The sequence below is a fragment of the Oncorhynchus mykiss genome, chromosome 15 (genome assembly GCF_057628025.1).
Source record: "Oncorhynchus mykiss isolate SJ-2025 chromosome 15, ASM5762802v1, whole genome shotgun sequence".
In the NCBI taxonomy this organism is placed as follows: domain Eukaryota; kingdom Metazoa; phylum Chordata; class Actinopteri; order Salmoniformes; family Salmonidae; genus Oncorhynchus; species Oncorhynchus mykiss.
Genome location: NC_143036.1, coordinates 10728696 through 10743878, shown reverse-complemented (window position 1 = coordinate 10743878; position 15183 = coordinate 10728696). Strand labels below are relative to the sequence as shown.

At 44.5% G+C, this 15183-nt stretch overlaps 1 protein-coding gene across 4 annotated transcripts in view; it reads left to right on the top strand.

Moving 5' to 3' along the window:
* LOC110489568 (methionine synthase reductase) overlaps positions 1 to 15183 on the top strand; it is a 29625-nt gene that overhangs the window by 2772 nt on the left and 11670 nt on the right. For all 4 annotated transcript variants that reach the window (XM_021562296.3, XM_021562295.3, XM_021562299.3 and 1 more), the window contains exons 6-12: positions 15 to 128; positions 249 to 402; positions 542 to 630; positions 1235 to 1415; positions 4740 to 4782; positions 5706 to 5886; positions 7312 to 7430. In XM_021562296.3, the coding sequence (XP_021417971.3) occupies positions 15 to 128; positions 249 to 402; positions 542 to 630; positions 1235 to 1415; positions 4740 to 4782; positions 5706 to 5886; positions 7312 to 7430 (881 nt within the window). The remainder of the gene's footprint in view (positions 1 to 14; positions 129 to 248; positions 403 to 541; positions 631 to 1234; positions 1416 to 4739; positions 4783 to 5705; positions 5887 to 7311; positions 7431 to 15183) is intronic.

Genomic DNA, 15183 nt, shown 5'->3' with positions numbered 1-15183 from the left:
CTGTCCCTTCCCAGACCAATGCTCCGGTCAGTAAGGAGACTCTTCACGAGGTTCCCATCTCCAGGGCAGTCCAGCTGACCAGAGACGACTCAGTTAAAACAGCCCTTCTGATCGAGATGGACATCTCAGTGAGTGGCCGTCCCACTCTTACAACATGGTTTTTCATATAGAGACCAATAGGTAGGTCAATAGATCGAAATGGTGGTTAAAGTAGTTTCTTTACTCCATCCTCTCCTTTGTGTACCCAGTCCCACCCTATGGCCTACCAGCCTGGGGACTCGCTTGATGTGCTCTGCCCTAACAGAGCCTCCGAGGTGGGGGAGCTGCTCCGTAGACTGGGCCTAGAGGATCAGAAGAGCAACCGCATCCAGCTCTCACTACGAAAAGAAACCAAGAAGAAAAGTATGCTGTGCTTTTCTTATAGTCTCTATATACTATATAGCTCTAGTGATGACATTAAACAAATATATTACAACTCTATGTAACTACACACAGTATATGTAATCAACGTAAAATGTGACCCAGTGTTGTTTCCCTCCAGCTGCTCAGATCCCCTCCTACATCCCAGAGAACAGCACTCTGCACTACCTGCTCACCTGGAGTCTGGAGATCAGGACTGTCCCTAAGAAGGTCCCTTCTCCTTTCACTTCCTATACCTGAACTAGCCAGTCCAGAACCTGTCTGTAAAAGTTTACTGCACTGCAGTAAGATAGACACTCTAGGTCCTTCTGAGCGTGTGTGGCAGACAGCTAAGGTTGCAGTGTTGGCAGGTACAGTATGGTGCAGGAATGATGCCTGGGTGCCAAGTCTGTCTCTGCCTCAGCCAACTTGCCATTGTCTTGTTTGTCAAGGTGTCAATGTAACATTGTAACAATGTAACAAGTTCCAGCAGTCCAGAGGAAACTACAAATATGAACTATTTTTTTTTAAGTTAAATTTTTTTTATACATTTTTTAATTAGGCAAGTCAGTTAGGGACAAATTCTTATTTACAATGACGGCCTACCCCGGCCAAAACCGGGCGACGCTGGGCAAATTGTGCACCGCCCTATGGGATTCCCAATCACGGCCGGTTGTGATTCAGCCTGGATTCGAACCAGGGTGTCTGTAGTGATGCCTCTAGCACTGAGACGCAGTGCCTTAGACCGCTGCGCCCCTCGGGAGTCCAAACTATACTATCTGGGACAATAGGTTCTGTGCTATGTGGTGTATAATGCTACTTAGTATTTTCTCAGGCGTTCCTCCGTTCCCTGGTGGAGTGTACAGGAGACAGTGGTGAGAAGAGGAGACTACAGGAGCTGTGTAGTAAACAGGGATCAGCCGACTACAACCTCTATGTCAGAGACCACAACCTCGGCCTATTGGACCTGCTCACGGCTTTCCCCGCCTGCCAGCCCCCTCTCAGCCTCCTCATAGGTCAGAGCACACTCCCTCTCCTGTCGGTCATAATGTATGAGCTAATCAGAGGGCATTGTTTAGCTTTTACACGTCACAAAACATGTCTCTAGTTTCTAATGGTCAATACAGTGAGCGTATCTAAGTGGTGTACTGGTATTTCTCATCTAACCAGCAGAGGGCAGTATAGCCTCAGTGAATGCAGGTTCAATATAATTTTACATAGAGCGTTTTCCCTCAACTTACATCTTTCTTTTTTTCCCCCTTCTTTTTTGACCCAACTTGGATTTTTTACAAACATTTTACTGAATCCTAAATTACCAAACCAATGTTCCTGCATGGCTTCAATCAAGTCTTGATCTATAGGACTGCAAAAAGGAAATAGTTTTATTATATATTATATTAATTTTGCCACCCATCAGTGGTTCCATCTTGTCTCACCATTTGGTCACCCCTGACACACACAACTATTGGCTGTAGACAGTTAGACTTTATAGTGTCTCATGGCATAAAGCCTAGACTCGCGCTGAGGATTACTTATGTACATTTGTTTGAAGCCAGTTGGAAATGCCCTTTCCATCAGATCAATACATATTGTACATAAAAGTAATCTAATACTCATAAAAAATACTTAGACTAGAACTGTGTTATGTGTCCCATTTGCACTTGTAAGTTGCAATGTCCTCCTACAAAGAGGCTGTGTCACGACTTAATGTCCAGTGTTGTGACACAGCCCTTATGGTAACATATAAGTCTTTAGCTTATATCTCCCTCACTAACTTTAAGCATCTCCCTCACTAACTTCATGCATCTCCCTCACTGACTTCATGCATCTCCCTCACTGACTTCAAGCATCTCCCTCACTGACTTCAAGCATCTCCCTCACTAACTTCAAGCATCTCCCTCACTAACTTTAAGCATCTCCCTCACTAACTAAGCATCAGCTGTCAGAGCAGTTTACCGATCATTGCACCTGTACACAGCCCATCTGTAAATAGCCCACCCAACTACCTCATCCCCATATTGTTATTTATTTTTGCTATGTTGCACCCCGGTATCTCTATTTGCACATCATCATCTGCACATCTATCACTCCAGTGTTAATGGTAAATTGTAGTTACTTTGCCGCTATTGGCCTATTTAGTGCCTTACCTCCCTAATCTTACAACATTTGCACACACTGTATATAGACTTTTTCTATTGTGTTATTGACTGTACGTTTGTTTATTCCATGTGTAACTCTGTTGTTTTTGTCGCACTGCTTTGCTTTATCTTGTAAAGGTGAAATAAAAAAACAGCAACACCTTTTCAGTAGAAGAACCGGGCGATGCAGAAATGTGGACATATTTAAATGGGGACATACGTACCCTGGTGAAGAATGTACTGGTGGAAGAGTTTTGGGTCCACTAGCTGTTGCTGGGGTCCTGTCATAGACTATCCTACTATATTTCACAGGGGCATAGCTACAGAGCTGTGGAGGGCAGGGCAGGCCACAGGTTAACGATCGCTACATCTCTGACTGTGTCTGTGTTAAAACACATTTACTGGCCTCGTGGTGTCCCATTAGGTTTGACTGAGTGAGTTTAAGGTGGAGTAACACTCTTTGCCTAATTATTATCTTTCCTGTGGCATTGACTCTCCTAGCTACAGATGCTGTGGAATATAAAGGGTAAAGAGGGGATTTGTAATTGTAATCCACTTTGTGGTTATTATTTTTCCTCTTTGTGTAGTGGACAGAAATTAGATGTCACTCCGAGAGTGAAATATCTCCGACACTACTATAAAAGATGAAGGGAATATCTTGTGACATGCATCAGATTCCTTCTTCCAGTGATGTCATGTGACCCCCCCCCCCCCCCCCCCCGTTGTCTGTGATAGAAAGTTTACTGTCAGAACTCGGAGGCCGGGCTGTAGACCATCAGGGAGGGAATGAGACGGTTAATGACCATGTTAAACCTGTAGATGAGAATGGCAGGGGGAGATTACAGCAGTGCCTGGGGGTTATGGGTACACCAGGTGTCAGTGATGCATCCTGACCCGTTTCCTGTACTAGAGTCAGTGATACATCCTGACCCGTTTCCTGTAGTAGAGTCAGTGATGCATCCTGACCCGTTTCCTGTAGTAGAGTCAGTGATGCATCCTGACCCGTTTCCTGTAGTAGAGTCAGTGATACATCCTGACCCGTTTCCTGTAGTAGAGTCAGTGATCCATCCTGACCCGTTTCCTGTAGTAGAGCCAGTGATACATCCTGACCCGTTTCCTGTAGTAAAGCCAGTGATACATCCTGACCCGTTTCCTGTAGTAGAGCCAGTGATACATCCTGACCCGTTTCCTGTAGTAGAGCCAGTGATACATCCTGACCCGTTTCCTGTAGTAGAGCCAGTGATACATCCTGACCCGTTTCCTGTAGTAGAGCCAGTGATCCATCCTGACCCGTTTCCTCTAGTAGAGCCAGTGATACATCCTGACCCGTTTCCTGTAGTAGAGCCAGTGATACATCCTGACCCGTTTCCTGTAGTAGAGCCAGTGATACAACCTGACCCGTTTCCTGTAGTAGAGCCAGTGATACATCCTGACCCATTTCCTGTAGTAGAGCCAGTGATACATCCTGACCCGTTTCCTGTAGTAGAGCCAGTGATACATCCTGACCCGTTTCCTGTAGTAGAGTCAGTGATACATCCTGACCCGTTTCCTGTAGTAGAGCCCAGGTAGTCCAGCTGTTCTGGTTCTCTCTCCTCTCTAGTTGTATTGGTTACCTTTTAGGGTTGAAGTGAATAATGGGTTGAGGGTATTTTAACACATAAAAACTGAGATTGTAGTAGATCTTCTTCACCCGCCCTAACCATTACATTTGACATATTTAGCAGACTCTTATCCAGAGTGACTTACTTTTTCATACTGGTCTCCAATACCCTGGTATTTCAAGCACCGTGCTCTACCAACTGAGCCACACCATACCCAACTATTATAGCTCTTCCTGTACCATATTCCTCAGAGGCCTCGTTCCCAGACTCCAAATTACCTCAAAAGAGGGCACCTTCAAATGCTGACATTGAAATATGGTGGACATGAACTATCTCCATCCTACATGCACCACGTCTACACTCTGGGGATATGAAAAAAACGACATGATTTTATGAATACAGAAGTATGCTCTAAAATAAACGTGTGTGTGTAACAAGGAAATAGGACCTGGAGGTTGGGTGGGTGGATCTCAACTCTGAAGTAGGCCGCCCCCTCAGCTCCTTTACGCCGTTGTCAGTGATCTACACAGAAAGGTGACACGATGGATGCCTCCTTACGGTAATATCCTCTCACCTGATGCATTTTCCTTTTTTATTTCAGAACATTTGCCCAAACTGCAACCAAGACCGTACTCCGCGGCAAGGTAAGCTGTTGTACTAGGGCGGCAGGTAGACTAGTGGTTAGAGCGTTGGGCTGGTAAGTGAAAGGTTGCTGGTTACACTACCTGAGCCTGCTAGTTGAAAAATCTGTCAATGTGCCCTTGAACAAGGCACTTAACCCTCATTTGTACTGGAACAAGATTATGGTATACAGTCACTTATTTAGCCTCTACGTACTGGAACAAGAGTCGGCTATGGTATACAGTGGTGGAAAAATTACCCAGCTGTCATACTTGAGTAAAAGTAAAGATACCTTAATAGAAAATGACTCAAGTAAAATTTTACTTGAATTCGTCTAAAAGTATTTGGTCTAAAATATAGTTAAGTATCAAAAGTAAATGTCATTGCTAAAATATACTTAAGTATTAAAAGTATAAATCTTTTCAAATTCCTTATTTTAAGCAAACCAGATCAATCAGAGGCAGTAGGGATGACCAGGGATGTTCTCTGTTTAGTGAGTCCTACAGACCCGAGGCAGTAGAGATGACCAGGGATGTTCTCTGTTTAGTGAGTCCTCCAGATCAGAGGCAGTAGGGATGACCAGGGATGTTTGGTTGATAAGTGCATCAATTGTACTATTTTCCTGTCCTGCTAAGCATTCAAAATGTAACTAGTACTTTTGGGTGTCAAGGAAAATGTCTAGAGTAAAAAGTACAATATTTTCTCAAGGAATGTAGTAAAGTTAAAGTAGTCAAATACCCCACAAAACGACTTAAGTAGTACTTAAAAGTATTTTTACTTAAGTACTTTACGTATACAGTCACTTATTTACCCTCTTCGTACTGGAACAAGATAGTACCTTCATATATTTTCTCCACTATTTCTCCTAATCTGTTACTCTATCACTTCCCCTGTCTCCCCCCCCCCCCCCCTCCTCCTCCTCCTCCTCATCCTCCTCCCCCTCCAGCTCCAGTTTAAGACATCCAGGTCGGCTGCACTTTGTTTTCAACGTCATAGAGTTCCCAGCATGCGCTGGGAGACCCGTGGGGAGGCGTGGCCTGTGTACTGGTTGGCTCTCTGACCTAGTTGATCCCATCCTGGTGCACCCTGGGAAGGCTCAGTCCTCCAGCACCCCACCTCTCCCTAAGGTGAGTAGAGGAGTCACCTGTGTTTAGGCGTGTGTGTGCATATAAACTTAACATGTAAAGTGTTGGTCCCTTGTTTCAAGAACTGAAATAAATGTTATTTCTCTCATTTTGTGCACCAATTAGTTTACATCCCTGTTAGTGAGTATTTCTCCTTTAAAAAGATAATGCAAATGTGGCATATCAAGAAGCTGATTAAACAGCATGATTATTACACATTATTATGTGCTGGGGACATTAAAGGCCCCTCTAAAATGTGCAGTTTTGTCACACAACACAATGCCACAGGTGTCTCAAGTTTTGAAGGAGTTTGCAATTGGCATGCTGACTGCAGGAATTTCTCTACCATAAACTGCCTCCAACATTGTTTTAGAGAATTTGGCAGTACGTCCAGCCAGCCTCACACCGCAGACCACGTGTAACCACGCCAGCCCAGGACATCCACATCCGGCTTCTTCACCTGAGGGATCGTCTGAGACCAGACACCCAGACAGCTGATGAAACTGTGGGTTTGCACAACCGAAAGATTTCTGCACAAATTGTCAGAAACCGTCTCAGGGAAGCTCTACTGCAAGCTCGTCGTCCTCACCAGGGTCTTGACCTGACAGCAGTTCAGCATCGTAATCAACTTCAGTGGGAAAATGCTCACCTTTTATGCCACTGCTCTTTATGGATGAATTCCGGTTTCAACTTTACCGGGTAGATGGCAGACAGCATGTATGGCGTTGTGTGGGCGAGTGGTTTGCTGATGTCAGTGTTGTGAACAGAGTGCCCCATGGTGGCGGTGGGGTTATGGTATAGGCAGGCATAAGCTATGGACAACGAACACAATTTAATTTTATCGATGGTAATTTGAATGCACAGAGGTACCGTGATGAGATCCTGAGGCCCGTTCTCGTGCCGTTAATTCACCGCCATCACCTCAGGTTTCAGCGTGATAATGCACGGCCCCCCGTCGCAAGGATCCTGGAAGCTGAAAACGTCCCAGTTCTTCCATGGCCTGCTTACCCACCAGACATGTCACCCATTGAGCATGTTTGGGATGCTCTGGATCTATGTGTACGACAGTGTGTTCCAATATCCAGCAATTTCGCACAGCCATTGAAGAGGAGTGGGACAACATTCCACTGGCCACAATCAACAGCCTGATCAACTCTATGTGAAGGAGATGTGTTGTGCTGCACAAGGCAAATGGTGGTCACACCAGATACTGACTGGTTTTCTGATCCACACCCCTACCTTTTTTACAGGTATCTGTGACCAACAGGATCTGTATTCCCAGTCATGTGACATCCATAGAATAGGGCCTAATGAATTTATTTAAATTGACTGATTTCCATATGAACTGTAGCTCAGTAAAACCTTTTGAAATTATACGAGTGTATAGGTGTGACACACACATAAACACTTTTTGACCTTTGACCTCAGGTCCATGTGTGTGTGCGTCAGAACTGCTCCTTCCGCCTGCCCTCTGACCTCTCCAAACCCTTCATCATGATTGGACCAGGCACCGGGGTTGCACCCTTCATTGGATTCCTACAACAAAGGTACAGCCCACAAAAATGGAGGATTCATACTAAGCAGGCTACTGTTGTGTTTTAAGTGATGCTTGTTTATCTGGTCAGTGAGTAGAAGTATTTGTTTGAGTTGTGAAGGCCAACTCTGTGTGAAGTTTTCTCTATGGCTCAAGAACAACGACATGAAATCACCAGGCTGCTATAACAACCGTGATGCAACAGGAGTGTGTTAAATGTTTACTGTTCAAGTACACCATCAATGTAATATTAACAAATCTTAAGTGATGTCATGTGTAAGTAACGCAGAAACGTATGTGTCCAATAAGTCTGGTGGTAATTCAAGGTCGATCGATAATGTTTTTTCAACACCGATACCGATTTATTGGAGCGCCAAAAATGCATTATTTTTAATTTTTAAATATATATATATATATATATATACTTGTAATGATGACAATTACAACAATACTGAATGAATAATGAAATAATATAATACATAAATAAAATATATTTAGTCTCAAATAAATAATGAAACATGTTCAATTTGGTTTAAATAATGCAAAAACACAGTGTTGTAAAAGTGCAATATGTGCCATGTAAAAAAAGCTAACGTTTAAGTTCCTTAATCAGAACATGAGAACATATGAAAGCTGGTGGTTCATTTTTCCCAGTTCTTTAATATTCCCAGGTAAGAAGTTTTAGGTTGTAGTTATTATAGGAATTATGACTCGTCGACTATTTCTCTCTCTACCATTTTGTATTTCATACAGTTGAAGTTGGACGTTTACATACACTAAGGTTGGAGTCATTAAAACTAGTTTTTCAACCACTCCACAAATTTCTTGTTAACAAACTATAGTTTTGGCAAGTCGGTTAGGACATCTACTTTCTGCGTGACACAAATCATTTTTCCAACAATTGTTTACAGACAGATAATTCACTGTATCACGATTCCAGTGGGTCAGAAATGTACATACACTAAGTTGACTGTGCCTTTAAACAGCTTGGAAAATTACAGAAAATGATGTCATGGCTTTCGAAGCTTCTGATAGGCTAATTGACATCATTTGAGTCAATTGGAGGTGTACCTGTGGATGTATTTCCAGGCCTACCTTCAAACTCTGCTTCTTTGCTTGACATCATGGGAAAATCCAAATAAATCAGCCAAGACCTCAGGAAAAAAAATGTAGTCCTCCACGAGTCTGGTTCATCCTTGGGAGAAATGCCCTCTGGTCTGATGAAACAAAATAGAACTGTTTGGCCATAATGACCATTGTTATGTTTCGAGGAAAAAGGGGGAGGCTTGCAAGCCGAAGAACACCATCTCAACCGTGAAGCACGGGGGTGGCAGCATCATGTTGTGCCGGTGCTTTACTGCAGGAGAGACTGGTGCACTTCACAAAATAGATAGCATCATGAAGATGGAAAATCATTTGGATATATTGAAGCAACATCTCAAGGCATCAGTCAGGAAGTTAAATCTTGGTCACAAATGGGTCTTCCAAATGGACAATGACCCCAAGCATACTTCCAAAGTTGTGGTAAAATGGCTTAAGTCAAGGTATTGGAGTGGCCATCACAAAGCCCTGACCTCATTTCTATAGAAACTTGTGGGCAGAACTGAAAAAGCGTGTGCGAGCAAGGAGGCCTTCAAACCTGACTCAGTTACACCTGCTCTGTAAGGAGGAATGGGCCAAAATTCACCCAACTTATTGTGGGAAGCTTGTGGAAGGCTACCTGAAACGTTTGACCCAATTTAAAGACCATGCTACCAAACACTAATTGAGTGTATGTAAACTTCTGACCCACTGGGAATGTGCTGAAGTAACTCATTCTCTCTACTATTATTTTGACATTTCACGATCTTAAAATAAAGTGCTGATCCTAAGACAGAATTTTTTTTTACTAGGATTAAATGTCAGGAATTGTGAAAAACTGAGTTTAAATGTATTTGGCGAAGGTGTATGTAAACCTCCGACTTCAACTGTATACCTTTGACTAATGGATGTTCTTATAGGCACTTTAGTATTTCCAGCCTAATCACGGGAGTTGATAGGCTTGAATTCATAAACAGCGCTGTGTTTCAAGCATTGCTAAGAGCTTCTCGCAAACGCAGTAAAGTGCTGTTTGAATGAATGCTTACGAGCCTGCTGCTGCCTACCACCGCTCAGTCAGACTGCTCTATCAAATATCAAATCATAGACTTAATTATAATAAACACACAGAAATGCGAGCCTTTGGTCATTTAATATGGTCAAATCCGGAAACTATCATTTCGAAAACAAAACGTTTATTCCCTCATTGAAATACGGAACCATTCCGTATTTTGTCGAACAGGTGGCATCCCTAAGTCTAAATATTGCTGTTACATTGCACAACCTTCAATGTTATGTCATAATTATGTAAAATTCTGGCAAATGAATGACGGCCTTTGTTAGGAAGAAACACAGTTCCCAACGAGCCAGGTGGCCCACACTGCTGCATAAACCCCGCCTCTGCTCGCACTGAACGCAAGAGATGTGACACAATTTCCATAGTTAATATCGCCTGCTAACATGCGTTTATTTTAACTGAATATGCAGGTTTAAAAAATGTTTACTTCTGCGTATTGATTTTAAGAAAGGATGTTTATGGTTAGGTACATTTGTACAATGAATGTGCTTTTTTTTTTTTTGCAAATGCGCTTTTGCTAAATCATCAGCCATTTGGCGAAGTTTGAAGTAGGCTGTGAATCGACGATAAATGAACAGGCACCGCATTGATTATATGCAACGCAGGACAAGCTAGTTAAACTAGTAATATCATCAACCATGTGTAGTTAACTAGCGATTATGTGAGGATTGATTGTAACAGGTGGTCAGCCTGCCACGCAGTCTCCTCGTGGAGTAACAGGTGGTCAGCCTGCCACGCAGTCTCCTCGTGGAGTAACAGGTGGTCAGCCTGCCACGCAGTCTCCTCGTGGCGTAACAGGTGGTCAGCCTGCCACGCAGTCTCCTCGTGGAGTAACAGGTGGTCAGCCTGCCACGCAGTCTCCTCGTGGAGTAACAGGTGGTCAGCCTGCCACGCAGTCTCCTCGTGGAGTAACAGGTGGTCAGCCTGCCACGCAGTCTCCTCGTGGAGTAACAGGTGGTCAGCCTGCCACGCAGTCTCCTCGTGGAGTAACAGGTGGTCAGCCTGCCACGCAGCCTCCTCGTGGAGTAACAGGTGGTCAGCCTGCCACGCAGCCTCCTCGTGGAGTAACAGGTGGTCAGCCTGCCACGCAGTCTCCTCGTGGAGTAACAGGTGGTCAGCCTGCCACGCAGTCTCCTCGTGGAGTAACAGGTGGTCAGCCTGCCGCGCAGTCTCCTCGTGGCGTAACAGGTGGTCAGCCTGCCACGCAGTCTCCTCGTGGAGTAACAGGTGGTCAGCCTGCCACGCAGTCTCCTCGTGGAGTAACAGGTGGTCAGCCTGCCACGCAGTCTCCTCGTGGAGTAACAGGTGGTCAGCCTGCCACGCAGTCTCCTCGTGGAGTAACAGGTGGTCAGCCTGCCACGCAGTCTCCTCGTGGAGTAACAGGTGGTCAGCCTGCCACGCAGTCTCCTCGTGGAGTAACAGGTGGTCAGCCTGCCACGCAGTCTCCTCGTGGAGTAACAGGTGGTCAGCCTGCCACGCAGCCTCCTCGTGGAGTAACAGGTGGTCAGCCTGCCACGCAGCCTCCTCGTGGAGTAACAGGTGGTCAGCCTGCCACGCAGTCTCCTCGTGGAGTAACAGGTGGTCAGCCTGCCACGCAGTCTCCTCGTGGAGTAACAGGTGGTCAGCCTGCCACGCAGCCTCCTCGTGGAGTAACAGGTGGTCAGCCTGCCACGCAGCCTCCTCGTGGAGTAACAGGTGGTCAGCCTGCCACGCAGCCTCCTCGTGGAGTAACAGGTGGTCAGCCTGCCACGCAGCCTCCTCGTGGAGTAACAGGTGGTCAGCCTGCCACGCAGCCTCCTCGTGGAGTAACAGGTGGTCAGCCTGCCACGCAGCCTCCTCGTGGAGTAACAGGTGGTCAGCCTGCCACGCAGTCTCCTCGTGGAGTAACAGGTGGTCAGCCTGCCACGCAGTCTCCTCGTGGAGTAACAGGTGGTCAGCCTGCCACGCAGCCTCCTCGTGGAGTAACAGGTGGTCAGCCTGCCACGCAGCCTCCTCGTGGAGTAACAGGTGGTCAGCCTGCCACGCAGCCTCCTCGTGGAGTAACAGGTGGTCAGCCTGCCACGCAGCCTCCTCGTGGAGTAACAGGTGGTCAGCCTGCCACGCAGCCTCCTCGTGGAGTAACAGGTGGTCAGCCTGCCACGCAGTCTCCTCGTGGACTGCAATATAATCGGCCATAATCGGCATCCAAAAAGGCCTATTACAGATAGATTGGCCCTGATTGATCAGTCTAACTCTAGTGGTAATGTGACAAACAGAGCTGGGATTAACACTAGTTCTCCAATGAAACTACGTGTAAAGAGGTAATGAGCTCTAAACGCCAAGCGAAGGTCCATTGTGTGTTCTACCTCCTAATGGCTAAAGGAGTAGTCTGCAGTTAACACATCCATGTTTTTGCTTATAAATTGATGATATGTAAAAGTGATTTAAACTTAAATTGTTTTAAGGTTTTGTAAATGGCTCAGTTCAACTGTCGTACCCCGTCAGAACCCAAAATATAAGCTTGTTTTATTTACTCCAATGTTTGTAAACGATGCAAATATAAACAAATGCTTAATAGCCTCATAACATGGTTAAAACTATAATGTTGATGTCGTGGATGGTCAGTCCTTGCATCCATAGCTGTGTCTATGAATTTGAGAGTGGTTAACTTTCTCTAGCCCCATCCCTCACCTTTTTACAGAAACAATGTATTGTTTCAACTGCGGATTGCCCCTTTTTTAATGTCAGTATTTGGAGCGAGTAAAGCTGATCCTAGATCTGAGCCTAAGGGCAACTTCCCCCACCTGAGGTAATAAGTCAAGCGTTTCCAGAGATGTTGGCTGTCTGTCTGGTGTTTTATGACTTTGGGAATACGGAGACGTATTGATTTGAATGTGAAGAGGTCTGTAGGCCGTCTGTGTCAATGTAAAACATAGCTGGTCATTACTGGGAAGTGCACCGCGGCTCAGACACGGTCACGCCACCTGCCAACTATGAGTGTGCGTGGTTGATGAATGGCTCATGTTGCTAGGTTCAGCTACACTGACCTGTCAGCGTCGCCATGGTGCATTTTCTCCCCTGACATCACTACACAGTTGTGCCCTCCTTTTCAGGGCACCTTAGTTGACATAGTTTTCAAGCTTTTATATTTTCTTGTTTACCTATCAACTAAAGAAATCCATGTTTCTTGGCACAACTCAAGATTTAGCCTAGACCCAGAGTGGTAGCTTTCCAGTCTCTTTTAGTTCAGTAAAAATCAGTGCAGTCAGGATGGTCAGTTCTTGTATGGAATCCCATGTATCCCATCACGATTTACATGAGGTGTCCTCTTGCATGTGAAAAGTTTATCAGATTAGCGATGACATATCGGTCACGGTCTTTTCAAACCTGATTTGATGTAACGGGGACTTTCCACTTTATAGCAGCCTTCACTAACATGTAGGTACATAGCAGCCTTCACTAACATGTAGGTACATAGCAGCCTTCACTAACATGTAGGTACATAGCAGCCTTCACTAACATGTAGGTACATAGCAGCCTTCACTAACATGTAGGTTTATAGCAGCCTTCACTAACATGTAGGTACATAGCAGCCTTCACTAACATGTAGGTACATAGCAGCCTTCACTAACATGTAGGTTTATAGCAGCCTTCACTAACATGTAGGTTTATAGCAGCCTTCACTAACATGTAGGTACATAGCAGCCTTCACTAACATGTAGGTTTATAGCAGCCTTCACTAACATGTAGGTTTATAGCAGCCTTCACTAACATGTAGGTTTATAGCAGCCTTCACTAACATGTAGGTACATAGCAGCCTTCACTAACATGTAGGTACATAGCAGCCTTCACTAACATGTAGGTACATAGCAGCCTTCACTAACATGTAGGTACATAGCAGCCTTCACTAACATGTAGGTACATAGCAGCCTTCACTAACATGTAGGTACATAGCAGCCTTCACTAACATGTAGGTACATAGCAGCCTTCACTAACATGTAGGTTTATAGCAGCCTTCACTAACATGTAGGTTTATAGCAGCCTTCACTAACATGTAGGTTTATAGCAGCCTTCACTAACATGTAGGTTTATAGCAGCCTTCACTAACATGTAGGTACATAGCAGCCTTCACTAACATGTAGGTTTATAGCAGCCTTCACTAACATGTAGGTTTATAGCAGCCTTCACTAACATGTAGGTACATAGCAGCCTTCACTAACATGTAGGTACATAGCAGCCTTCACTAACATGTAGGTTTATAGCAGCCTTCACTAACATGTAGGTTTATAGCAGCCTTCACTAACATGTAGGTACATAGCAGCCTTCACTAACATGTAGGTACATAGCAGCCTTCACTAACATGTAGGTACATAGCAGCCTTCACTAACATGTAGGTACATAGCAGCCTTCACTAACATGTAGGTACATAGCAGCCTTCACTAACATGTAGGTTTATAGCAGCCTTCACTAACATGTAGGTACATAGCAGCCTTCACTAACATGTAGGTACATAGCAGCCTTCACTAACATGTAGGTACATAGCAGCCTTCACTAACATGTAGGTACATAGCAGCCTTCACTAACATGTAGGTTTATAGCAGCCTTCACTAACATGTAGGTACATAGCAGCCTTCACTAACATGTAGGTACATAGCAGCCTTCACTAACATGTAGGTACATAGCAGCCTTCACTAACATGTAGGTACATAGCAGCCTTCACTAACATGTAGGTTTATAGCAGCCTTCACTAACATGTAGGTTTATAGCAGCCTTCACTAACATGTAGGTACATAGCAGCCTTCACTAACATGTAGGTTTATAGCAGCCTTCACTAACATGTAGGTTTATAGCAGCCTTCACTAACATGTAGGTACATAGCAGCCTTCACTAACATGTAGGTACATAGCAGCCTTCACTAACATGTAGGTACATAGCAGCCTTCACTAACATGTAGGTACATAGCAGCCTTCACTAACATGTAGGTACATAGCAGCCTTCACTAACATGTAGGTACATAGCAGCCTTCACTAACATGTAGGTTTATAGCAGCCTTCACTAACATGTAGGTACATAGCAGCCTTCACTAACATGTAGGTACATAGCAGCCTTCACTAACATGTAGGTTTATAGCAGCCTTCACTAACATGTAGGTACATAGCAGCCTTCACTAACATGTAGGTACATAGCAGCCTTCACTAACATGTAGGTTTATAGCAGCCTTCACTAACATGTAGGTACATAGCAGCCTTCACTAACATGTAGGTACATAGCAGCCTTCACTAACATGTAGGTACATAGCAGCCTTCACTAACATGTAGGTACATAGCAGCCTTCACTAACATGTAGGTTTATAGCAGCCTTCACTAACATGTAGGTACATAGCAGCCTTCACTAACATGTAGGTACATAGCAGCCTTCACTAACATGTAGGTACATAGCAGCCTTCACTAACATGTAGGTACATAGCAGCCTTCACTAACATGTAGGTACATAGCAGTCTTCACTAACATGTAGGTTTATAGCAGCCTTCACTAACATGTAGGTTTATAGCAGCCTTCACTAACATGTAGGTTTATAGCAGCCTTCACTAACATGTAGGTACATAGCAGCCTTCACTAACATGTAGGTACAT